Genomic DNA, 23,369 nt, shown 5'->3' with positions numbered 1-23,369 from the left:
TCTCTCTCTACTCTCGTTTTCTAAAACCTTCTTTCAAAACCGAGGCTAGAGGCTCGATCATACGTCGTTTGGCCGTAGGCGACGCAAGAACAAATTGGCTTAGCTCACTTGTCGTTGGAAAGTGAGTGCCGCACCATCGCTAGTCCGCTGTCTTTAAAAGTGTGATTGTGTCAAGTGTCCTAGTACAATGATTATATTCTCGAGTAAATATATCCTGATTTTATGGTCCAAAATTATAGTATAGTTTTGAAATTTGTTTTCTTTTAATAAATTATCTTGAAATTTATATTATATTTTTGTGTACGTACAATATGATTTTTTTACGTTTTTAAATTAAAATTATATTAAAATATGAAAATAATATAATCTCCTTAAAAAAAGTAAATAAATGAAAAAATTTACGAAGATAAAAGGTTAAAATATGAAACGCGGAATAACTGTTCTATCTCTACCTTACATCTCTCGAGATAGCCACATCGAGTGAGGTGATCGAATAATTTTTCATCAACATAAGCATAAAAAATAATAAGATATCTTTTTCGGTTAAAATATATACTAGTAACTTTTTTTTACTGTCGTTATTTTATAAAGTTGGATAAAAAAGAATTAACTTTTGTAAGTAAATGAGTAAATTTGGCATGAAAACATATATATATGCCGAACTCTAAAAAATAAAAATGGCATATTTTTTAAAAAAAATTTTATTGTTTTTTTTTAAATTTTTTTTTTAATTTTTTTTTATTGAGAATTTGTTCTTCTGACCATAATATGGGCCGTTGCTGTTTCCCTTCGTCGCAAAGGCTTCTTCCTCACCATTTTCTTCCAGAAAAACATGCCAAAATCCTTCGATTCCTCGGAGATATCAATTCCACAACCCAATTTCTGCTCCCAAATCAGAGCAAATCCTGAAATTTTCTCGATTTTTTGAGCTTCGATTTGAAAGAAAGCGATGCTGAAAACGGCGCAGGGATGGTTCACGCAAGGGGATAGTAGTGGGAGTGATAATCAGGTCAAACCGTCCTCTTCGTTGCTAGCCAGTTGGAATTCTTACGCAGAATCACAAGCTGCCGATGATAGCAGCTCCAATTCGAGAATCGGTTTCGATCTCGAAAGTGCTGTTAGGTCAGCGAATGAAACCGTTTCGGGAACTTTTAGCGTGTAAGTCTCCGATCGATCCCCAAATCCATCTTAGCAAGGAATTTGAGATTGAATTTTGTATTTGTTTTCTGGATCATTGGGTACTCGAGTTCTTGAGTAGTATCTGTTGGGTGTTGGGTAAATTTGCTGTAGTGTTGCTACTTTGGCTATGGCTGTTACATTTTTCTTGAGCATGATTTGATTGGCTGGCTATGCGGAAGTTTGGGAAATGTTCTACTGTAGGCTCTTGGAATTTTGATTTGTCTTTTGTTGTCATTTGAATTAAATTGAGATTTTCATTTAAGAATGTTGGATGTCTAGCATCTGAACTTCCATTTGAGAATTAGAAGAGTTAACACTGGATCTGAAGAAACAAAGAATTTCATTATGGTTGCCAAACAGCATGAAGAGAAATTCTCCTAAGGCTAGGTAGAATATAGCTTTACATGTTTGAAGGTCTTGATTTGTAACGGTCCCACTGTTAGGGCTAACAGATATTGTCCTCTTTGGGCTTTCTCTTTTGGACTTCCCCTCAAAGTTTTTAAAATGCGTCTACATTGAAAGGTAAAATGACTCGTAATCCAAGTGTTTGAACTGGTTTTCAAAATGAATGGGAAATGGCTGGATGTTGTCCTTTCTAGTCTGCTAGCATTAGAATATTGAAAAATTTCCAACCAATCAAGTCACGTCTAAGGCGCAAAACCAACTCAATTTCCTGCTACTAGAAATGCTTCCTGTCAAAGAAATTGAGCAATAAACCCTTGAACTCACAGATGGGATTGTGACATCCCACGTCGGTTGGAGAGGAGAACGAAACACTCTTTATAAGGGTGTGGAAACCTCTTCCTAGCATACGCATTTTAAAAACCTTGAGGGGAAGTCCGAAAGGGAAAGTCCAAAGAGGACAATATCTACTATCGGTGGGCTTGGGTCGTTAGAAATGGTATCAAAGTCAGACACCGGGCAATGTGCCAGCGAGGAGACTGAGGCTGAGCCCCAAAGGGGTGGACATGAGGCGGTGTGCCAGCAAGGACTCTGGGCCCCGAAGGGGGTGGATTGGGGGTCCCACATCAATTGAAGAAGGCAACAAGTGCCAGCGAGGACGCTAAGCTCCGAAGGGGGGTGAATTGTGAGAGCCCACATTGGTTGGAGGGGAGAACGAAACACCCTTTATAAGGATGTGGAAACCTCTCCCTAGCAGGCGCGTTTTAAAAACCTTGAGGGGTAGCCTGAAAGGGAAAGTCCAAATAGGACAATATTCTGCTAATGGTAGGCTTGGGCTGTTACAATAATAAATGAGTTTAAGACTTCCAGATTCGCTCCAAAGAAAAACAACACCAGCAGAAGCACGAAATGAGTTTGAGGCCATCTTGTCAATATTTCTCAAGTTTCTTGGAGATTAATCACCTGTGTTTGGACACATCCCATAGAAGGGTTTCCTCCAAAAGGGACTACTTACGAACTAAAGGATAGTTTCCTTTCTGATTGTTTTGTAATTTGATCCTTGTACAGGGTTTCTAAAGGAGTAAGAGAACTTCCTGGGAACCTCCAATCTGCCACTAGCAATGTTCCCTCAGGAAAAGCCCTGATGTATTTTGGTTTGTTTCTAGCAACTGGGGTTTTCTTCATTTTCATTGCGTTTGCATTGTTCCTCCCTATCATGGTTCTTGTGCCTCATAAGTTTGCTATCTGTTTTACCCTTGGGTGTTGCTTCATCATTGGATCCTTCTTTGCACTCAAGGGTCCTAAGAATCAGCTTGCACATATGTTCTCAAAAGAGGTACCCTTGGTTGATGCTCCTTTTATTACATTTATACCGACACCGTCCCGATATTTTAGCTGATTCTATTCTGTTATTTGTTCCTTTGTTTCACAATGCAGAGACTTCCTTTTACGGTGATCTTTATTGGATGTATGTTTGGCACCTTGTACGTTTCCATGGGGCTCCACAACTATATTCTCTCTGTTATCTTCTCTGTATTACAGGTATCTAAACACAAGGCCTCTTCTTTCTTCATTATTCTAGAAAATTTTATTCCCATATTGCAGTTAGTATCTTTCTACTTCAGAATTGTTTATTTATTTTTTTATTTTAGAAGAAACAATAGTGGTTGAATTACAAGTTTAGTCCATGAACGTTCAAGCTTGTGTTTGAAAGTTCCTTGAAGTTTAAAAAGTATCTAATAGGTCGGTGAACTTTTAATTCTGTATCTAAAAGGTTCTTGAACTTTGAAACTGTCTCATAAGTTCAGTGACTAATAGGGAGTTGAACTGCACAATCACACAAAACATTAGATTTATCTTCCAAACTTTATTCCAGCCATAAATCCACCTTTGAGGAAAGCAAATGGACAAAACGAGCTCACTTAAGATGAAAAGCCAAGTTTTGAGTGAACTCACAGTGGATGATCTCGCTGTCTTATAGTAGCGTTGGCAGCAGAGCAAGGGGCCGGGTGTCCAGTAGGGAGCTTTTCTTTGCACCTTATTAGCAGTGTTCAAGCTTCTACAGATCTTCGACTAAAAGAATTTCAACTTTTCTGGGACTTTAAGCCTCCAAATGTAGTCCATCAGGGGCTTCAACTTTGCTTCAGGTTTAGTAAGGTGAACGAAGGCTGATTTTGCTGGAAAACCATCCTAAGCCTTTAGCTTCCAATAATGCTGTCTTGCTCCATCCCAATTTGAACAGCATCCCGCTTGTAACAACCCAAGTCCACCGCTAGCAGAGAGTGCCCTCTTTGTTTTCCCTTTCGGGCTTTCTCTCAAGGTTTTTAAAACGCGTTTGCTAGGGAGAGTTTTTCACACCCTTATAAAGAATGTTTCGTTCTCTTTTCCAATCGATGTGGGATCTCACAATCAATCCCCCCTTTGGGGCCCAACGTCCTTGCTGGCACACCACCCGGTGTCTCACATCGATTGGAGAGGGGAACGAATGTCAACGAGGACACTGAAACCCGAAGATGGGTGGATTGTGAGATCCCACATTGATTGGAGAAACGAAGCATTCTTTATAAGGGTGTGGAAACCTCTCCCTAGCAAATATGTTTTGAAAACCTTGAGGGGAAGCTCGGGAGGGAAAGCCTAAAGAGGACAATGTCGATTAGAGGTGGGCTTGGGCTTGGGCTTGGGCTGTTACACAGCTTCTCTGTAAATTCAGCCCACCTCATTACCTCTCAATCAAATAATCTTCTTTTTCCAGATTCCAAGTCTAATGGACATCATCCCGACAATCAAACTGCAATGGTCGGCCCCTTTTTTTGAAGTTCATGCATAGAACTCTGGGAAGAGAGGACTCGCCTGACTATTTTGTTTATGATTATCGTCCTGGTTCACATAATTCTGCACCACATGCACACCAATTTCAACCTATAACATATTGGTAGGAAGGTTGTTAGGGTATTATTGTTTGTTGGTTACAAATAGAGGGGTGGGGAATGAGGAAGGTAGACATTTTGGTGAGTGAATCAGGGCTTGAGAGTGATCTCTTGAAGGGAAAGTCCAAACATCTCAAAATACTTTGTTTAACTTGTAGTTATGACATGTTTTACATTTCAATACATTCGAGTTCTATCACATATCAAATACCCATTTCATATCTACCACGTCCTTTATCATACACGACACAAATGGTCCGATTTTGAAACGGTATGATTCCTCCAGGTTCTTGCACTTGCATACTATGCTGTTTCATATTTCCCTGGCGGGTCTACTGGGATGAAGTTTTTGTCATCCGCACTTATGTCTTCAGTTATGAAATGTTTCGGTAGTTGATCTCGACTCCAACGTGGCATACACTAGGTGCACTGCACATTTCTCTTCTGATTAGAGATCTTTGTTAATGTTCGGGAAGTCTTGGAAACGATCCACAACATATTGCTGAGTGTGTAAACTAAAAGTATTAGCTACAGGCACCATTCTTTGTGTTCTTCTCTGGTTGTTTCATCCCCATTATCATATTCACTGAGCTATTCAGCAACTGTAGATGAAGATGGTGTGAAGGCCTTGGGGCATTGTTGTTATTTTCTTCCATCACAATTTGAGGCACAAGAGAATGAAACTAGATTACTTCATCTCACTTCTTTCTTATCGTCGTCATTATTATTTTTTTTTTTAATGAAAATGATACCTCTCTCTCTCCTAACTATCGTGATAAATGTATTATTTTTTCAGTTCACCATTCGAGAGTGTGGATTAAATGGTGATGTCTTATCTATTAAATTATGTTCGGTTGACAAGTTCACGTATTCAATTGATCAATAATATTATAATTTGCTAAATTAATGGTCGATAAATTTCACTATATGATGTTTTTTTTATGGTATATTTTATTATAGAACAAGTCCGTAAAATAAACACTTTTGAGCCGAGAAAGATGAATTTTGATAGTAGAATAAATGAAAAACCAAATGATTATGTTGTTCTGAAGTAATAACTAGAGATGTCCACGGATAGAGCGGGAAACAAGAATCTGCTAGATTTCCCATTTATTTTTACAAGGATTAGATTTCATGTTTATTAGCTATTTTTAAATTTTCATTTTTCAAATATATTCCGAAACAAACAAATATTTAAAATGTTGATAATAATGCAATTTCTAAAAATTCAAATTATATTACCACCAAATTTTTAGTTTAAATATTATAATTAGAGATCTCAAAATTAACTAATTTATTTTTTTAATATATAGATAAAAAGCATATGCACGTGTGTGTTAAAAATATAATTATATTAACCGTGGTGAGGACGGAGTAGATAGAGAATTGGTCAGGGCCAAAGACATGAAATATAATTTCATCCCTAACCCAATTTATTTATCAGTAAAAAATGTTTCTCACGTTCTCCACCTCTTCTATCTTGTTGAACACCGTAGGCCAAGACCTCGACGATTTCTCCAATGTCGAGAGGTCGATCAACCCAAAACCTTGATTCAAATAGCAGTAGGAAGCGGTTGTATTTTAACCCTAAATAACCATATAAGTTGGCTAAAGTAGTTCATATCAATAGAAAAGATGTGTCATTTCTAATAGTTTCTACCATAAACAAAACGTCCCAACAACTTATGTTGCAACTAATAAAAAAAAGACAAGTAACCACCATCGTTCGAAAAATTATCAATTCGGTCCTCAATCTTTTAAAATTTTTAAATTTACCCCTGATCTTTTGGTTTTTCTCAATCGTAGCATCAACATATTTTCGTATCGAATATCGAACACGACACGTGGAATGCACCTGTCCAATAAAAGCATAAATTATTGATCAATCACCTTTCAGTAAACAGAGAAGAACAAAATGATATAGAACAAATTGAGAATTTTAAAAAGTTGAGGACTAAGTTGAGAATTTCCCTAAAACATTTTGAACTATGGTGAATATTTAACTAAAAAAACAACCATTTTATGAGGATTTGCTAACCAAAGGAAAGAAGAAAAGGAAAAATGAACTGTTTGCTTAATAAAGATTAAAAACAGGGAGAAAAAAAACCATATTCCCGTATTAAGAACTAAGAACCAAACCAGAGAAGGAATAGAGAGAAGGAATAGAGAGAAGGATCTTGAATTCACGTACCTCTGTTCTTCTTTTTCTTCTTCTCCTATAAACAAAACATGGATTTCCCCTTTGTTCAATCCAAATCAGATCATTTTGTATCATAAGTTATCAAGAAGAACAATGGCTGCAATTCTAAGGAATCCCTTAATTCCTTCTCAATTCTTCACCATAGCCTTGATTTTATTACTAAGTATCCGTCTCTTTCCATGTTGTTACTCCATTGATGAGCAGGGTAGAGCTCTTCTCACATGGAAGAGTAATCTAACAAGCTATACAGATGCTTTGAGTACATGGAATCCGGAGGACCCGACACCGTGTTCATGGTTTGGAGTTGTCTGCGACTCCCATGGATATGTAGTGGAGATAACCCTGGCAGCACTGGATTTGCGAGGTACATTGCCATCGAATTTCCAGGCTCTTAAGTTCTTGAGGACCCTGGTGATATCTGAGACGAATATAACAGGAAGAATCCCGAAAGAGTTTGGAGATTATAAGGAGCTCAGAGTTCTTGATCTTAGCCAAAATAACCTTTTGGGAGAAATCCCAGAAGAGATTTGCAGGCTGGGGAAGCTGGAGGATTTGTCCCTTCAAAGCAATGGGTTTGAAGGGACAATACCGGTAACGATTGGGAATCTTTCGAACCTCGTGTATCTCAGACTCGCAGACAATGAAATCAGTGGGGAGATTCCAAAGAGCATTGGAATGTTGCAGAAGCTTAATCTTTTCAGAGCTGGAGGGAATAAACTTCTTGAAGGTAAATTGCCAATGGAGATTGGAAACTGCAGCAGTTTAGTCATGTTAGGCCTAGCCGAAACCGGAATCTTCGGAGCTCTTCCTTCATCGATTGGGATGCTGAAAAACATACAGAACATAGTCATATATAAAGCACAACTTTTCAACACAATCCCGGAAGAGATCGGAAACTGCAGTGAGTTGCAAACTCTTATATTGTATCAGAATAGCATTTCTGGGCGGATACCTAGAGGAATTGGGAAGCTGAAAAAGCTTCAAACACTTTTTCTATGGTTGAACTTGTTGGAAGAATCTATACCAGAAGAGATTGGAGATTGCGAGGAACTTGTAATCCTAGACGTTTCCGAAAATCTTCTAAATGGAACCATACCAAAAAGTATAGGACGGCTACCTAAACTTCAAGAGTTTCAACTAAGTCTTAATCAGATTACGGGTTCAATACCTTCGGAAATGTTTGATTGTTCGACTTTGGTTCATGTGGAAGTAGACAACAACAAACTTTCGGGCGAGATACCGATTTCAGTAGGCAACCTGAAGAACTTGCATTTATTTTTTGCTTGGGAGAACAAATTAACAGGCAGTATTCCCAGCACTCTCTCAGACTGCCTTGATCTCCAGGCCATTGATTTCTCGTACAATCACTTGACGGGTTCAATACCAAAAGAGATTTTCGGTTTGAAAAATCTCACGAAACTTCTTCTCATACGAAATAATCTATCGGGGATCATTCCACCTGAAATAGGACATAGTAGGACACTATCGAGGTTTCGATTGGCTAAGAATAGGTTTGGAGGTACTATTCCATCAGAGATGGGATATTTGAAGAGCTTAGATTTTCTGGACTTAGCTGAAAACCATTTTGTTGGAGAAATTCCTCAATCGTTATCGAACTGTGACGTTCTTCAGTTTATTGACCTCAGTTCAAATGAGTTCACTGGTACTCTTCCAATCGAACTGCCGATGAGCCTACAGTTTTTAAATATATCCAACAACAGGCTTGAAGGTCAGGTCAACCCGGGCATCGGAGCTTTGACGGAACTAACAAAACTTGACCTGAGAAACAACCAACTTTCAGGGAAAATCCCAGCAGAAATTGTTTCCTGTCAAAAGCTTCAATTTTTAGACCTCAGCAACAATTTCTTTTCTGGGGAACTCCCTAAGCAATTAGGTATAATTTCTTCACTTGACATTGCTCTTAATCTAAGTTGGAATCATTTCTCAGGTGAAATCCCATCCGAATTCTCTGGTCTCGTCCGGCTAAGTATTCTAGACCTCTCCCATAACAACCTCTCTGGGGACCTAAGCCTTCTTGTAGAGCTTGAAAACCTTGTGACTCTAAACATCTCCTACAACCACTTCTCCGGCAAATTGCCCGACACACCATTCTTTCAAAAGCTCAGTAAAAGCGCCATTGCTGGAAACAAAGACCTCTATGTTTCAGGTGAGCAAGTAATTCCTGAAGGCAAGTTTGGATCCAGAAACGTAAGCAAAGAAGCAATAAAGATAGTCCTGCCAATCTTGATCAGCATAAGTGCAGTGCTTTTCTTTTTAGTGATCTACTTGCTAATTCGCACACAAATGGCTAATTTCATGCTACTGATAGATGGCGATAAATGGGAAATAACCCTGTTTCAAAAACTTGATATCTCAATCGACTACATCATTAAAAACTTAACTGAATCCAACGTGATCGGTGCTGGAAGCTCCGGTGCCGTGTACAGAATCACAACCCCAAAAGGGAAAACAGTGGCAGTGAAGAAAATGTGGTCAACCGACGAATCTGGAGGCTTCAACTCTGAAATCCGTACTTTAGGATTAATTCGACATAAGAACATAATAAGGCTGCTGGGTTGGGGATCCCACAGGAATTTGAAGCTCCTGTTTTATGATTATCTTCCAAATGGAAGCTTGAGCTCTTTTATCCATGACGCTGGAAAAGAAGGAGCAGAATGGGAGGCCAGATACGAAATCCTCTTAGGAGTGGCTCATGCTCTAGCATATCTTCACCATGATTGTACTCCACCAATCGTACATGGCGATGTGAAAACACTGAATGTTCTGCTCGGCCATGACTTTGAGCCATACCTAGCCGACTTTGGTCTCGCCAGCAATGTGAGTACAAACAACGGCAATGATTCTTCAAAGAAGCCAATACTCAGACAACTTGCTGGCTCTTTCGGGTACATGGCCCCAGGTATGTTCATTTCTACCCCCCTTTCCAAACCCTTTGGCAAATAAACCCCATGGATTCATAATTACTTGATGATTACAGAACATGGGTCGATATTGACAGTCTCAGAGAAGTGCGATGTGTACAGCTTCGGTATAGTGGTAATGGAGGTTCTAACAGGGCGGCACCCTCTGGACCCGACTTTACCAGGAGAAGGCAATTTGGCGCAATGGGTTAAAGACCATTTAGCCACAAAGAAAAACCCAGCCGACATTTTAGACTCGAAGCTCAGAGAAAGAACCGAACCCACAATGCGCGAAATTCTTCAAACCCTAGACGTCGCGGTGATCTGTGTCAGCGTCAAGTCCGACGATCGACCCCCCATGAAAAGTATAGTCGCCATGCTCGAGGAGATTCGAAGTGTTGAATTGGGGAAAGCGGCTGCCGATGACCCCAAGCCGGTGATGATTCAATCGACCCTGCAGAGGAAGTTTTCGTCTCAAGGATCTTTGTATTGCAAATCTCATTTGTAGAACTAAAAAATCAAATACAAAAAACTTCAAACATCAAATAACTGAACCATTGAACAATGAAATATGTTCGACTTAGCAAATGACTATCAATGATTTGTTTCTATTCTCAAGGAAGAAATAAGAGCATAACCCCTCCTCTCAATGAAAGTGAACTTCATTCATTCCAGTCCGAGCCATGTTGTTCATGGCTACATGCCTATTTCAAACTTCTTTTAAATCCTTTTCAATCGAAAGGTGTATCAATTACCAAAATCATGTCTCTAAATGTATTATAGAGAATATGACTAGTATAGAGAATATGACTATTTGTCAATTCTTCCTACCGGAGTTATTATCAAAATTGTGGTTGTTGCTTATTTGCTTTTAGTTTATAATATTTATTTTTTTCCAAATTGTTTTCCAATGCATTTCCTTACTCATATTTTCTAAAATAATTTTTTTCAAACGTGACCCGATGCTTGATCATACATAAGTTTGTCCATAAAGTTTCTGATTCACCAAGTTAGAACAAGTGCTACAAAATTGTTATTCATTACCACAATAGTGTGATTGCGACACCCCGCATGCTTACCTCTAACGACTAGCGATATTTGACGAGCAACAAACGGTTCCTCTGGTGACTCAATAGCTCCCAACCATAGGGGTTAGGTCACATGCTTACCTCTATTGTCCTTAAAGCATACAACCTTTTTGTCTTGTAAGTGTAGTTTGGGCCGAACGAACAAAATGTTGAATTGAATTTAGTCCTTATATTTTTAATAAGTTTAAAAGTAGTTGATATGAGATAACAGTAGATAGAAACAACTCTCATAACAAGTCCGTTAAAACCAAGAAAGTCATGAATTCCATATGCGTTTCCATTAACTGCTCTTGTACAAATCTTAATATGATGGTGGCAATAAAAATGACTAAATTCATTCGATTTTGAAAATGTGAAATCTTAGCAATCCTTACCTGAATAAGTTGTAAATCAATCCTACTATACTTGCCTTAACGTCAATTCTCCCACGTACAAATATGACTCGAATCGATAGCGTGTGAATAGCTTAATTAGTAGACTAATCCATGGCTCAATCCAAATTCAAGATGTTCATATCCAACCAATGTTATGAACCTCTTGCACAAATCCATCAAAGATCAACTCTTGGACTAAACTCGACCCGAACTTCGGGCAAAATATGGGCCTTTCAGGTCACGGTCATTGGTGAGGATATGGTTGAATAATCTAAACTTTACCTTTCAGGTGTGTTTGGAAAGGCTACAAGATCTTATTCCTTGTGGTAGTTTTACTTTTGGTCTCCAAATTTCATTAATTCAATATTTGTGCTAAAAAAAGAGAGAGAAGGAGAAGGAGAAGGAAACCCAATAATATAAATCAAACCAAACTTGCTATCATAAACAGGGACTCAATCATGCATTCATTGTACAAAGGAAGAATAATTCTCCATAGGGCAATCAGATCTCAAATTTGCCAATTCAGGAGGTGTAATTCTCATTCTAAGAGGCTAGTTTTTGCAAATTCAGGAGGTGAACAGTTTTGGTTTCAGCCATTTCTCTTTGCACTCATAATACAGCAACCCAAAATCAATACTTTCCCAAGCAGATGAGGATCAAAGGCCTCGAAATCCTTGAAATTTTTCATTAGAATACTAAGGAGGGTACTCAGTTTCTAACTTCTTAAGAATGGTTCTAGTAACACCCCAGTCAAAACCCCGGTATTGAAGCCACCTAACTATTCTCGATTTTCTAGTCTCTTCCGGTGCATCCCGACCTCGAAGCCACTGTTTCGAGGCTCGAATGAATAAATGATCCATTGAAATCTTTGACAAACTCACACTTGACATTTCATCACCAAACTCTTCACCATCTTCAAAAACAAGTTTAATTGCTTTCTGAGCAACTTCCCCTTCTATCCCCTTGTTTATAAGTGCCTGGTTCGAAAATTAGCCTCTCATTCTCAGTATCATAACAAAAAGTTCCCAATTGGTAAACAAGTTTCACGAGTCCTACCGACTAGCTTTCTTATCAACGATAAGAAGTGAAAAGGTTGAAATAGACGAGAAAAGAAAGAAGATAAACTCTTTAGCTGGATCGCAAATGAAAATAGAAGTACGTACCTGCTTGATCTTCCTGGGTCCCCAACTGGAGGACGACCACCTTGAATGAGAAAATCCTTCAGCATACTGGCCATCGTTGATCAACCCCCTAAAATATAATTAAAGAGCTAAGATTAATGTCATATGAGTTGCAACAGTGGTTGAATTAGACATCAAAATTCATATCTATCATGTCAAGTGTAGAAGGTTAATTCTGTTGAGAAAATATTGTTGTCGAAAAGTACTGATGGCTAAGAACATTATTATAAGTTACGTAGCCATTCAGGACCTGCTCTTGAAATCATTGATCACTGCTTCCGCTGTGCCCGGAGAGAACCTCTTGCCAAGCAATTTCTTCCTCAGCCCAACTGCAGTGAAGGCTCTGTAGAATGCAATCACAAGCTTAATATTCTTCTTGCAAAAGAAAATACATATATGGTAACAAATTACAAAAGTAGGTCAAGCAACTCATTCATGGCCATCATTTTAAAGCTCAGGGAAAAATCCTTTGGGCGCCATGAGACCAGCCCGAATCCAGCCAGGTTCTCTTTCTCATGTCCCCTTCCCAACAATTGTACCTTGTCTTGGGGCTTGGCTTTACAAGAGAAAGCCTGGCAGAGAAAAAAGTCTTTCTCTTCCCGTCCCGGATCATATTCCGGTGCGTCCACAGAAGAGGAAATCGTAATGCATCTTGCTCAGCAGGCGTAGCTTGGAGTGGGAATGTAGGGTGGGTAAGGTAAGGAGGCCGCCAGAGAGGAAGCCAAATGGCCTATTAAGCACAGCTAAGCTAATATGCGCCGGAGAAAGCCAGGTGTCGGAGGTAAGCTCTATTTGGGCCGGAGCTCCAATGGAGTCTTTGCCCTCCTCTTGACACTTTAGTATGGAAGGAATTCCAGAATTTTTTGTGGTCAAGAAATGAATGGAAATGTCTTTTCGGATTTGCCTACTTTATTTGTTTTTACTCTGTCTTCTACTTCAATTTTTTTTTCTTTTTAACTTTCTTTTTTCTTTTTTGTAGATATAGCCTAACTCAGATTTACACTAGCTGAGCCTCTTTTTTGAAACCCAAAGGCATGTAGGGATATCTATCTCCCCCTCTTGTAAATCGCTCATCTGATCTCTCGCCGCTCTAAAAATTCTATTATTACTCTCAAGTCAAATTCACCACAAAATTGCAAAATTTTTAGACCAGTACACGTATAATTCAAAGTCCTAGCAGAATATTCTCACACAAATCTGTCCAAAACTTGTTTTGTGTTACTTTGACAGTGTCATCAGTTCAATCAGATCAGTGCAGATTCCAAAATCAAAGACAGGAATCACAATTTACATACAGTTACCTTGTTGCAAGTAATTCAATTGCCAATTTCTCAGCATCTTGCCTACTTTTATTTCCCCGCAAATCAACCTTTCCATCATAACATTTCTTGCCGTAAATATTTTCCTTCTCACATACTGCCTTAGGCTCTTGCAAGTGATCATCAACATAGCTCAAATTGTCATGAAATTCATCTTCAAGTCCTAAAGATGAAAGCTTCATTGAGATAAAATACAACTTTCTATTAAAGAAAAGTAGGGAACAAAAGAAAGGGAAGATAGGAAATACTCTGAAGCCTGTTCTACAGGAAATTCCCACCAAAACAACAGATTCTGATCAATTCAACTTAATCATTCATCATGAAGAGAAAACACATATAACAACTTCAACGAATTAAAGAACTCCATATATATATATAGATATAGATATAGATATAGATATAGATATACCTGCCATACTTCCACCAGCTGAATAGTTTTTCTTCTCGTCCGGATTTTGATCACGAAATTTATCATAAAAATTACTTCTCCGTACTGCACCCCGATGTTTAACCTCAATCCTCGGAGATTTAACATCCAACTTACTACTGAAATCGTTTCCATTTACAATTTCCGGTACCGAAGGTGTTCTTGACTTCTTATCATTTAATGACCTTTTTGGAGTATACCTAACAGGACCTGACGAGCTATACACTCTAGCATTCAAGCAAGTAACAACGCCGCTCTTCTTCACCCTGGAGATAATACCTCCACCATAAACATCAACACAAGAACAAAGTACTTCAAGAATGATATTACCATATGGAATGAGAAAAACGAGAATCCAATCGCATGTTCGAATCCCTTTCTCTAGCTCGCTACATTCATTAAATTCTTGAAAACCAAACAACCGGCAGAAATAATTAAGTAAGGTTACGAAAAACTAATCACCAGGATATTGAAAGAGCTCTAAGTTGAAGCTGAATCGAGGCTCGGACGCTGAAACCCGCCATGGCTGTCATTTGTCGACGGAGTTCACGAAAATCGTCGTCGGAGTTGTGAAACCTAGAAACGATTGACGTCGCCGTTGGAACGCTGTGGTGGTCGAGAAGGGAGCACGAATGCAGTCTTCCGTTGAACTGGAACTTTCTTCAGGTGACTGCCATGGCCGCTCACTGGATGAAATAATTCTCCGATCATCAACTAAGACCCAGTTTAATAAACCATTTGGTTTTTCTAAATTAAATTAATATTTATTTATTTATTTATTTATAAGAAATCAATTATTAAATAGGCCTAAATTAATTTAGAGATGATCCTGAATTTATAAATAAATGAATACTATCTTCATTGGTATGAGACCTTTTCGGAAACTCAAAGGAAAGTGGACAATATCATTTCTCTATTAGTACCTTTTGGGGAAGTCCAAAGTAAAGCTAGGAGAGCTTATGTTTAAAGTGGACAATATTATACTATTGTGGAGAGTCATGATTACTGCATGATATTAAAACCATGCTCTAAACTTAACCATGATAATATAATTCTCAAATATCGAACAAAGAATTGTGAGCCTCAAATTGACTAAAGTTTCGAACAGAGGAATCGAGCCTCGATTATATATCTATTAATTTAACTATTTTTTTTTTAAACTTACAATTTTGTAATCACTTGATTTATGTTATATAGGACCTTATGTTTAAAAAGTTATACTTGATTCTAATGGGATATTAAAAAAAAAGATAATCGATATACGTCTTAACAAAATTAAAAGGTATTAATGAAATTTTTAAAAATTTAAAGGTATTTTTTGAAATTCTTTTAAAAGTTATAGTTTATTTTATAATAAAATATTAATAATAATGATATATTTTAGTTTTTTATTAAAAGTTTAAAAATATTATTAAAATATTTAAAATTTTAATGATATATTTTAGAAGAGTAAAAAGTTGAGGAATATTTTTATTAATTTATTCCTTCTAAAATACAAAGAATAAATTGTTATCATTTAAAATTAAGTATTTTTTTAACCTAATTTTTCATTTGAGGTTTACATTGTGACACAAATTTTTATAAGAAAAAAACTATCTCTACAAACGAACACGTTTACTTTCAACAATGTTTTATCTTTCACTCATACGTTCTTTATAAAAATAATTTGAAAATCACTCCAAGAATTTTGAGAATTATAATTAATATACAAAGAATGATCGGAGTGAAAAGATAAAGCTACAAATATATAGTTTTTTAATACTCATACCTCATGATATTACTAAAAATTTTCCATGAGGTATTGATCTACTCCTAAATTCAGGCATTGATTTGTCGGTGACTTCACTTTGATTGTGACTCTCATTCTCGACTTTGTTGGTAGTCAGTAAACTTTCAACAGGTACTCTGTTCCACCATAGTAAATCACAAAAAATCGTTTCATTGTCGGCACAAACTCTATTTAAAAAATATCTAATAGATCCTTAGTCATTCAACTATGTGTTCCAGATCCTTTCTATTTTCAATTTTGTATGTGATATAATCAAACCTTTATCTGTTCTTATATATTCTTAGCACCCTTCTTTCACACGTGGGCTCAAACGCTAACTTGACTTATGTCAAACACAAAAACTTCGAGCTCTACTAGTATTCATCTAATCATTGCTAAACTCAAAATTTTAAACTTATAACTCCCTCTACTAGTATCATCTGATCATCGCTAAACTCAAAATTTTAAACTTATAACTTCCGCTCTACTAGTATCATCTAATTATCGGTAAACTCAAAATTTTAAACTTATAACTCCCGCTCTACTAGTATCATCTAATCATCACTAAACTCAAAATTTTAAACTTATAACTCCCGCTCTACTAGTATCAATCTAATCATCGCTAAACTCAAAATTTTAAACTTATAACTCCCGCTCTACTAGCTCTACTAGTATCAATCTAATCATCGCTAAACTCAAAATTTTAAACTTATAACTCCCGCTCTACTAGTACTACTAGTATCAATCTAATCATCGCTAAACTCAAAATTTTAAACTTATAACTCCCGCTCTACTAGTATCATCTAATCATCGCTAAACTCAAAATTTTAAACTTATAACTCCCACTCTACTAGTATCAATCTAATCATCGCTAAACTCAAAATTTTAAACTTATAACTCCCGCTCTACTAGTATCATCTAATCATCGCTAAACTCAAAATTTTAAACTTATAACTCCCACTCTACTAGTATCAATCTAATCATCGCTAAACTCAAAATTTTAAACTTATAACTCCCGCTCTACTAGTATCATCTAATCATCGCTAAACTCAAAATTTTAAACTTATAACTCCCACTCTACTAGTATCATCTAATCATTGCTAAACTCAATATTTTAAACTTGTAACTCCCACTTTACTAGTATCATCTAATCATTGCTAAACTCAAAATTTTAAACGTACCTTTGTGGTTCCAGATTTTGAGAATTCCTTGGGAAGTTCTGACGAGCTTTCTTCGCCTTCAAAGCACCATCGAGAGGGAATCCCCCTATAAAATGCTCATTCTCCATTTCAGAGAAGTCGCTCTTTCTTGCATCCTCCATTTTTCCAGCAGCATTAATGTCAGTAAGTAATGTTGTTACCACATGCTCAGGCTGCCTCTGTTTGTTGTTAATCCTAGCTGCTGCTGCTACACCAGGCATCTGCTGTTGCTTTGCTTTGCTTTTCCCTTCATTTTTGCTTCTCCTTGCACCACCTTGCATTGTAGTTACAGACTGCTTCAACTGTTGTTCATCTTCATTGTTTTCTTGGCAAACCAGTTGTTTCTTCTTTGTTGAAGCCATTGTTTTTTGGATACCAACCAATGCATCAGAGACGTTTTCATGCTCTTGAGAACTGATGTTTACTCTTCCTCGATTATCGATTACTTGAATTGAGGCCATCGACTTGTTAACGGGCGCTTTCGTCGGAAATGAAGGCTTTGATATTGGTTGGTTTTCGTTCGTTTCCGTTCGTACCTTGCTTCTTATAAAGGCACCTCGATCGGTTGATATTGATCTCCTAACTGGTGGAGATGGTGACCTTGGGTTTCCAGAGCTGGAACTTGTTGTTGATCTCTCTTCAGCTAATAATGGCATTTTTATTGCATCTTTCTCTGTGAATGTAGAGGGAAATCTTGACCTTCTTTGCTTTCCTGAAGAGTAGCTTCTAGCCTGATATTATCAAATGTTGTTAAAACACATAATATGAATGAGAGTAATGGTTCTTTTATAAATTGACATTTTTTTTTTACCTCCAAAGTTTTAGCTTCATCCAAAGGCCTTTGACAATTTTCAGGCTTAGCACCTCCATTGGTACCATGTCTTAGAACACGGGAGGGAGAGGCAGCTCTCGGCTTTGGATTTTCTACGAAGGCTCGAGCGTTTCCACTTTTTAGTTGTTCAAGCTCTGCATCCTTCCTCTCCAATGCCGATTTGAGATTTGATATCTGAACATGAATATGAAGCACAAAGTTGTTAAGTGCTCGTTTACATGAAAGGAAAAAGAAGAAAATAGAATGGTCAGAACTAACCTCATCTTTAAGTTCTCTAATTTGACCATTTTCTTTATTACAACGAGCTGCACCTAATTCTATAGAGGCAACCCTCTCAGCAAACTTAAGCGTGCTAATTGTCTCTCCAAGTGCATCAACTTCGGGGTTTATGTGTACAAACATCAAGGTCTTAGCATGTCCACCTGTTCGTTAAGGAAAATGTTAAACATGTCATAACTTAATTCGAATCAAGAACGAGTGTCATTCGATTTTGACAACATTTATAACGAAAAGCCAAGAACGAGTACGTCTGACAGAAAGCTCGAAAGGTTACCTAAAGAATCCTGCAAGAGTTGAGTTAGTTTGCTATTCCTGTAAGGAATATGTGAACTCTTTTGTGCAAGAGCAGAAATCACATCTCCAAGTGCAGAGAGGGATTTGTTTATATGTTGTGCTTCCTTTAGTCTGTCGCCGACAGCTTCAGATTTGTCCACTCTTTCACTCCCAGCTAGATCTACTAGATGAAGACACCCTCTAAGATTGGATCCGGAGACCAAATCTCTTCCAAGTACATGAACTGTTAGAACACTACAACAAGATGAAGATGCATAAACATTTAGAGAGGGTCCAGATTGCTCCCGTGTTAGCTAATTTAGAGGATGATCATAGATTTATAAGTAAGGAATACATCTCCATTGGTATGAGAGAGCTTTTGGGGAAGTCCAAAGCAAAGTCATGAGAGCAAGCTCAAAATGGACAATATCATATCATTGTAGAGAGTCGTGATTCCTAACATGGTATCAGAGTCATACCCTTAACTTAGCCATGTAAATAAAATCCTCAAATGTCGAACAAAGAAGTTGTGAGCCTCGGAGGTGTAGTAAAAAAAGTAACTCAAGTGCCGAAAAAATGGTGTACTTTGTTCAAGGGCTCCAAAGAAAGGAGTTGAGCTTCAATTAAAGGGAGGCGGTTCGATAGCTCAATAGACTTCAAGAGAGTCTCTATGGTGTACTTTGTTCGAGGGGAGGATTGTTGAGGATTGTTGGGAGTGAGTCCCACGTTGACTAACTTAGAGGATGATCATGGGTTTATAAGTAAGGAATACATCTCCATTAGTACGAGGCCTTTTGGGGAAGCCCAAAGTAAAGTCATGAGAGCTTAGGCTCAAAGTGGACAATATCATACCATTGTGGAGAGTCGTGATTCCTAACACAGATATGTAGGATTAAGAGTCAAAAGGAGAAAAGCTTCTACCTATGTGAACGACTACTTCTCTCATTTAAAGCCGTAGCACCAACAGCTCGATTCTTCTGGCCAACTCTCATCAAACCAAGAACATCTTGAGTACATGTCACAGGAACCCAACTTGCATCAGGCACATTGAGGCCACTGAGTTGAGAGTTGTTTCGTATATCTAATGTTCAAGTGGCTAAGAAAACCAATATAATTGTAGAGATATTCAACAAAAGAAGAAAGGTCCACTTTGCTAAAAGGATATTTTCTGTTCGAGCCATCACTGACTAACAGATCTCTCACTTGCTCATTGTATATTTCAATCATTTGAACTCCAACTTCATACTTTATCATATCCAACCTTGCATTTGATATCTGGAATAAGTCATTGAGAGCTCGATAGTTAACGCCCCATGTGTCCTCAGTCATCAAATCTGGGCCACTCTGCAAGAAAATAAAAACTGGTTTACATGTAGTATGTCACAAAAAACAATATCAAATTCTCCTCTTCTCTAAAGGACGAAAAATACTAAGAAATTGGTGCTTACCATTGTATACGTCTTTCCTGAGCCAGTTTGTCCATATGCGAAGATACAAACATTAAAACCATCAAGAACGGATCTGATCAACGGTTGAGTGTCGATATATATTTGTTCTGCAAATATTTGTGGAAACTTATCGTAAGTGACATCTAATTGCAGATAAAGTGACATATTATATTCAGCTATTAGTATATGATTGAAGTCCATATGGCACATATGTTGAATATGGGTAACTTTAGTTATAAATCTTAATTATCAATATACCTTGGGTAACATTAGTTCCATAAACTTTATTGAAGGAAAATACTCTTCTTGCTTCTTTGCCTTGCTTTAGAGGATTCGCAATCATAATGTTCCCATTTTCTCCAATATAGTCCACTGTAGAATGCTGGTTTGATTGTCCCGATAAGAAAGGCCTCACTCTACAGTACACCCTTATCGTTCCTGTGTTTACAAAATGACATTTGGTTCAGCACTCAATTCAATTATTCTCATCACCAAATAAGATGTCATTTTATAAACAATAAGGACATCCACACAGCAAGAACACGTTTCTTAAAAATAAACGTTTTTTAAATCCATGTATGTTTACAATATCCAACCTGTGTTCAGTGTGTTTCCTCAACGACTATTTGTGTGTGTCTAATAAGTGTCTGACATGTCTCCAATCATATGTCCAATGTATGTCTTTTATACTTAATAAATGATATGTTCGATAAGTGTCGAAGTGTAGATACAATATCCAAACTACAGCATCCATGTTTTATAGTGTGTATCATAAAATGAATGAAGTAAATTATTATTTACCTTTAAGGTCTTGAACTTGATTGTAAAGTATACGATTCTCTTCCAAGACCTTGTGGTACGAAGAGGAAGCCATCTCAAGGCCCTTGAGATGATGTTCTGGGAAAATAAACAGAATATAACAATAGTAATAAGTTCATTCTACTTCAAATGATGCAACTAAATAAGGAAAAGAAGAACAAAAAAGGTTAGTTCTCACCTAGCCTTTCAACTTCTTCATTCCATTGAGACTGTATGTGTTTAACTTCAAGTTTGGTTTCTTGAAACGCTGATTTTAGCTCCTGAAGAAAACAAAATCAAGGTATATTAGAAAAGATGAAAACTAAAATTGGCTTGTCTATGAGAATTCTGTATATTGACAAAATCCACACAAAATACAGTATGCTATCGCATTAAAACCTGAATCTGATTCTGTTGAGCATGAACCAGTTCTTCATGGTCAGCAGGAGCCCTATGAATAACCTCACGTTTTCCTCCACAAACACAGAATTTCGAGAAGTCGCTTGATGCCATATTCGCTCTTTGGTTGATGTATCGGGATATTGCTTCAATGAATTCAGATTTTGATGATGAACTTAAATCACTTTTCAATATTTTCTTCAGAAAGAGTCCAAGCTGTAGAAACAAATAGATAAAACTTAAGAACGCCTTAAACTACCATGCATTTTGTTGAATGTTTGCATCGATTACCTGAGTGCCTTGAGACACAAGCAGTGCAGAGAAATCCTTAACAACCTTGCTAAGTAATGCATCAATTACCTACAATGTTTATAATACGTGATGTCAGGTTCAGCGTTAGTTTGAGCCGTTTAAGCTTTCGAGTGGATTTTTTGAAGCAAAAGAATGGTGTATAACACAAAAAGAACCTTACCTACCATTGCATTTAAAGGAAAATCTTCAATCCGATTACTCTCTCGGAGGTATGCTTGTAAGAGTATAAGTCCAAAACGATCAAAAAGAAAAGCAAGAACACTGCAAGTTCTGGATTCTTCAACTGAAACTTCATTAGAAAGATGGAGGAAGTCTAGTAGCTGCTCAAACTGAGACGAATCCGATTCATCTGTACTATCACTTTCAGTTATGGAAGGTGAACTTCTGGCAAGAGATGTGATCCGTACAGTTCCTCCATATCTCCAAACCCCAATCCCACCAGCTTGCTTCCACTCATAATATCCTTTCAAGCAGAGAATACACTCTACAACTTTTCCTGAAGTACCTCCCTGCATGCACCAAATTCCAAGCAAAACATGAACATTCTGAGTAAAAATTTCCAATCAACTCAAGTAAACTGAATTATATTGAGATAATGTGATTCGTGACCAAGAAAAAACTACTAAACAGAAGTTAATTAAGGTGTGGAGCAAGAAGGTTAGAACCTTTTCCAAGTCAGAAGCTTCAAACGTCAAGAGCTTCATGTCTTTAACCGCCTCCAAGAAGTTCCTCGTGTTCTCAAAATATTGAATTGCAGATTGTGCTGCTCCTTCTACTGACTGTACAGTTACAACTGGACTCTCCACCACCTATAATAAAGAAAAAAAACAATAAGAACTTCATTTTTTTCACCCCCACTTGAACTATTCCAACTCAGAATATACACGAGGAATGAAGTCAATAACATCAAGAAGTATATTATGACCTTAAGAACAGCACCAGGATTGACTTTGTTGAGGACATTGCAGAGAATAAGACCATTGCGAAGTGCAAGACAGAATTCTTCTTCGGAGGGCTCCTTCGATAGTACTCCTGATGCTCCATGATCCATTTGGCGTAGCCATCCTGCCGCTTGATTCCTCCTAAATGCTGAAAAACATCACATTTACAAGTAGCAATAAGAAAATATCAGCAACAGATAAGTGAGCTTGATCTCTTCTGAACCCATTTGGCTCCATTGAGCCAACTAAGTTTTAGTTTCATCTCAAATTCTAAAAAAAATCAATATGATATGAACATACATTTTAATTAAAAATACCTTAATCCTAAATATACTAACTTATAAAATGGAAATTCTGGAGCCACAACAAATTGCCCAAACCAAAATATACTGCAAGTTACCAATCAAATCAAAACTTAGGATAATACATGGAAGTATAAAATTGGAACTTGACGAAATTCAAAAACGCTTCAAAAAAAAAAAATTAAGAGATGAAAAATCCAGGGGAAGAATATAAGTCAATGGACCACTTTTTTTCTTTCTTTTTGTTGGTCATTAATCACATTTTTCAATCAAGCTTGTCTTCGATTCCTAAGGACAACTCTTTTACAGCCAAATTCAGCCAATGTAGAAACTTCAATATAATTGAGTAATCTGACAGCGTGCGGGTAATAGTTAATGGGAAGAAGACCCTACGGGGTCTATCTCTCTACCAATATAATTATTTCCCCTCCATTAATAACGCCTAAAGGCAATGGCTCAATGATGAAGAACAGAGCTCCTTCCCTCTCAAAAATATATCTCCCAGTTCTTCACCTACTACAATTGTTGGTCAAAAAAATACTTCTCTCATTAATGATTAAGCCTCTATACATACACAAAATATTTAATTTGATTAGGATCAAATCACTACAAAATTGAATCATTTTACATGATAAAATATGATAATTTTGATGAAATCTTACATGGTAGAAAAGATTAGAAGTGTGGGGATCAAAGGTGTTTTTAACCATAATTGTTCTGTTCCAAAAGATTAAAAAGCAAAAAAAAAAAAAAAAAAAAAAAAAAAAAAAAAAAAAAAAAAAAAAAAAAAAAAAAAAAAA

The 23,369-nt window shown here is 37.1% G+C and overlaps 3 protein-coding genes across 12 annotated transcripts in view; 1 reads left to right on the top strand and 2 right to left on the bottom strand.

The window, feature by feature from the left end:
• Positions 1-740: 740 nt before the first annotated feature.
• LOC111476540 (protein transport protein SFT2-like) lies at positions 741-5,369 on the top strand. 2 transcript variants are annotated; one of them, XM_023120241.1, is made up of 4 exons: positions 741-1,158; positions 2,650-2,917; positions 3,019-3,123; positions 4,795-5,369. In XM_023120241.1, the coding sequence occupies exons 1-4, from the start codon at positions 950-952 to the stop codon at positions 4,903-4,905; spliced, it is 693 nt and encodes a 230-aa protein (XP_022976009.1). In that variant the 5' UTR covers positions 741-949; the 3' UTR covers positions 4,906-5,369. The 2 variants fall into 2 exon arrangements, with proteins under 2 accessions (XP_022976009.1, XP_022976010.1); XM_023120242.1 differs by lacking the exon at positions 4,795-5,369 and adding an exon at positions 3,356-3,860.
• Positions 5,370-6,085: 716 nt separating this feature from the next.
• LOC111476555 lies at positions 6,086-14,756 on the bottom strand. 8 transcript variants are annotated; one of them, XR_002717115.1, is made up of 8 exons: positions 14,481-14,756; positions 14,001-14,284; positions 13,574-13,754; positions 12,523-12,615; positions 12,255-12,342; positions 7,661-10,083; positions 6,700-7,533; positions 6,305-6,363 (listed from the first exon to the last, which is right to left on the bottom strand). XR_002717115.1 is itself a non-coding variant. In XM_023120265.1 (6 exons), exons 1-6 carry the CDS (start codon positions 14,549-14,551, stop codon positions 6,127-6,129), a joined length of 954 nt encoding a protein of 317 aa, XP_022976033.1. In that variant the 5' UTR covers positions 14,552-14,756; the 3' UTR covers positions 6,086-6,126. The 8 variants fall into 8 exon arrangements, 2 of the variants coding, with proteins under 2 accessions (XP_022976033.1, XP_022976032.1); XR_002717116.1 differs by having other exon boundaries at positions 7,877-10,083; XR_002717113.1 differs by having other exon boundaries at positions 6,700-8,890; positions 9,111-10,083.
• An 880-nt stretch (positions 14,757-15,636) lies between these two features.
• The window catches only part of LOC111476553 (kinesin-like protein KIN-14F), a 9,335-nt gene continuing 1,602 nt past the window's right edge, over positions 15,637-23,369 (bottom strand). Inside the window, exons 1-17 of one of the 2 annotated variants that reach the window (XM_023120262.1) lie at positions 22,668-23,309; positions 22,252-22,415; positions 21,992-22,135; positions 21,491-21,835; positions 21,306-21,374; positions 21,015-21,230; positions 20,815-20,896; positions 20,619-20,714; positions 20,076-20,255; positions 19,818-19,924; positions 19,535-19,713; positions 19,291-19,455; positions 18,371-18,624; positions 18,076-18,239; positions 17,797-17,991; positions 16,968-17,716; positions 15,637-15,923 (exon numbers count right to left, since the gene is read on the bottom strand). In XM_023120262.1, coding sequence (XP_022976030.1) covers positions 15,788-15,923; positions 16,968-17,716; positions 17,797-17,991; positions 18,076-18,239; positions 18,371-18,624; positions 19,291-19,455; positions 19,535-19,713; positions 19,818-19,924; positions 20,076-20,255; positions 20,619-20,714; positions 20,815-20,896; positions 21,015-21,230; positions 21,306-21,374; positions 21,491-21,835; positions 21,992-22,135; positions 22,252-22,377 — 3,207 coding nt within the window. In that variant the 5' untranslated portion in view covers positions 22,378-22,415; positions 22,668-23,309 and the 3' untranslated portion in view covers positions 15,637-15,787. Of the gene's footprint in view, positions 15,924-16,967; positions 17,717-17,796; positions 17,992-18,075; positions 18,240-18,370; positions 18,625-19,290; positions 19,456-19,534; positions 19,714-19,817; positions 19,925-20,075; positions 20,256-20,618; positions 20,715-20,814; positions 20,897-21,014; positions 21,231-21,305; positions 21,375-21,490; positions 21,836-21,991; positions 22,136-22,251; positions 22,416-22,667; positions 23,310-23,369 lie in introns of those variants that run through there. The other variant, XM_023120261.1, reaches the window with a different exon arrangement.

This window comes from Cucurbita maxima, unplaced genomic scaffold (assembly GCF_002738345.1).
Source record: "Cucurbita maxima cultivar Rimu unplaced genomic scaffold, Cmax_1.0 Cma_Scf00003, whole genome shotgun sequence".
NCBI classification, from domain to species: Eukaryota; Viridiplantae; Streptophyta; class Magnoliopsida; order Cucurbitales; family Cucurbitaceae; genus Cucurbita; species Cucurbita maxima.
Note: the sequence above shows the minus strand (reverse complement) of the source record. Positions and strands in the feature narration are given on the sequence as shown.

What these genes read in the sequence shown, in the direction of transcription:
- LOC111476540 (XM_023120241.1), top strand. Translation starts at nt 950, where the DNA reads ATGCTGAAAACGGCGCAGGGATGGTTCACGCAAGGGGATAGTAGTGGG. An exon ending in CACATATGTTCTCAAAAGAG is followed by an intron (nt 2,918 to 3,018) that starts GTACCCTTGGTT and finishes TTCACAATGCAG; the next exon opens with AGACTTCCTTTTACGGTGAT. An exon ending in TTATCTTCTCTGTATTACAG is followed by an intron (nt 3,124 to 4,794) that starts GTATCTAAACAC and finishes TGATTCCTCCAG; the next exon opens with GTTCTTGCACTTGCATACTA.
- LOC111476555 (XM_023120264.1), bottom strand. Translation starts at nt 14,551, where the DNA reads ATGACAGCCATGGCGGGTTTCAGCGTCCGAGCCTCGATTCAGCTTCAA. An exon ending in AGCTGGTGGAAGTATGGCAG is followed by an intron (nt 13,755 to 14,000) that starts GTATATCTATAT and finishes TTTCATCTTTAG; the next exon opens with GACTTGAAGATGAATTTCAT. An exon ending in GACCCAGGAAGATCAAGCAG is followed by an intron (nt 12,069 to 12,254) that starts GTACGTACTTCT and finishes TTTTCGAACCAG; the next exon opens with GCACTTATAAACAAGGGGAT.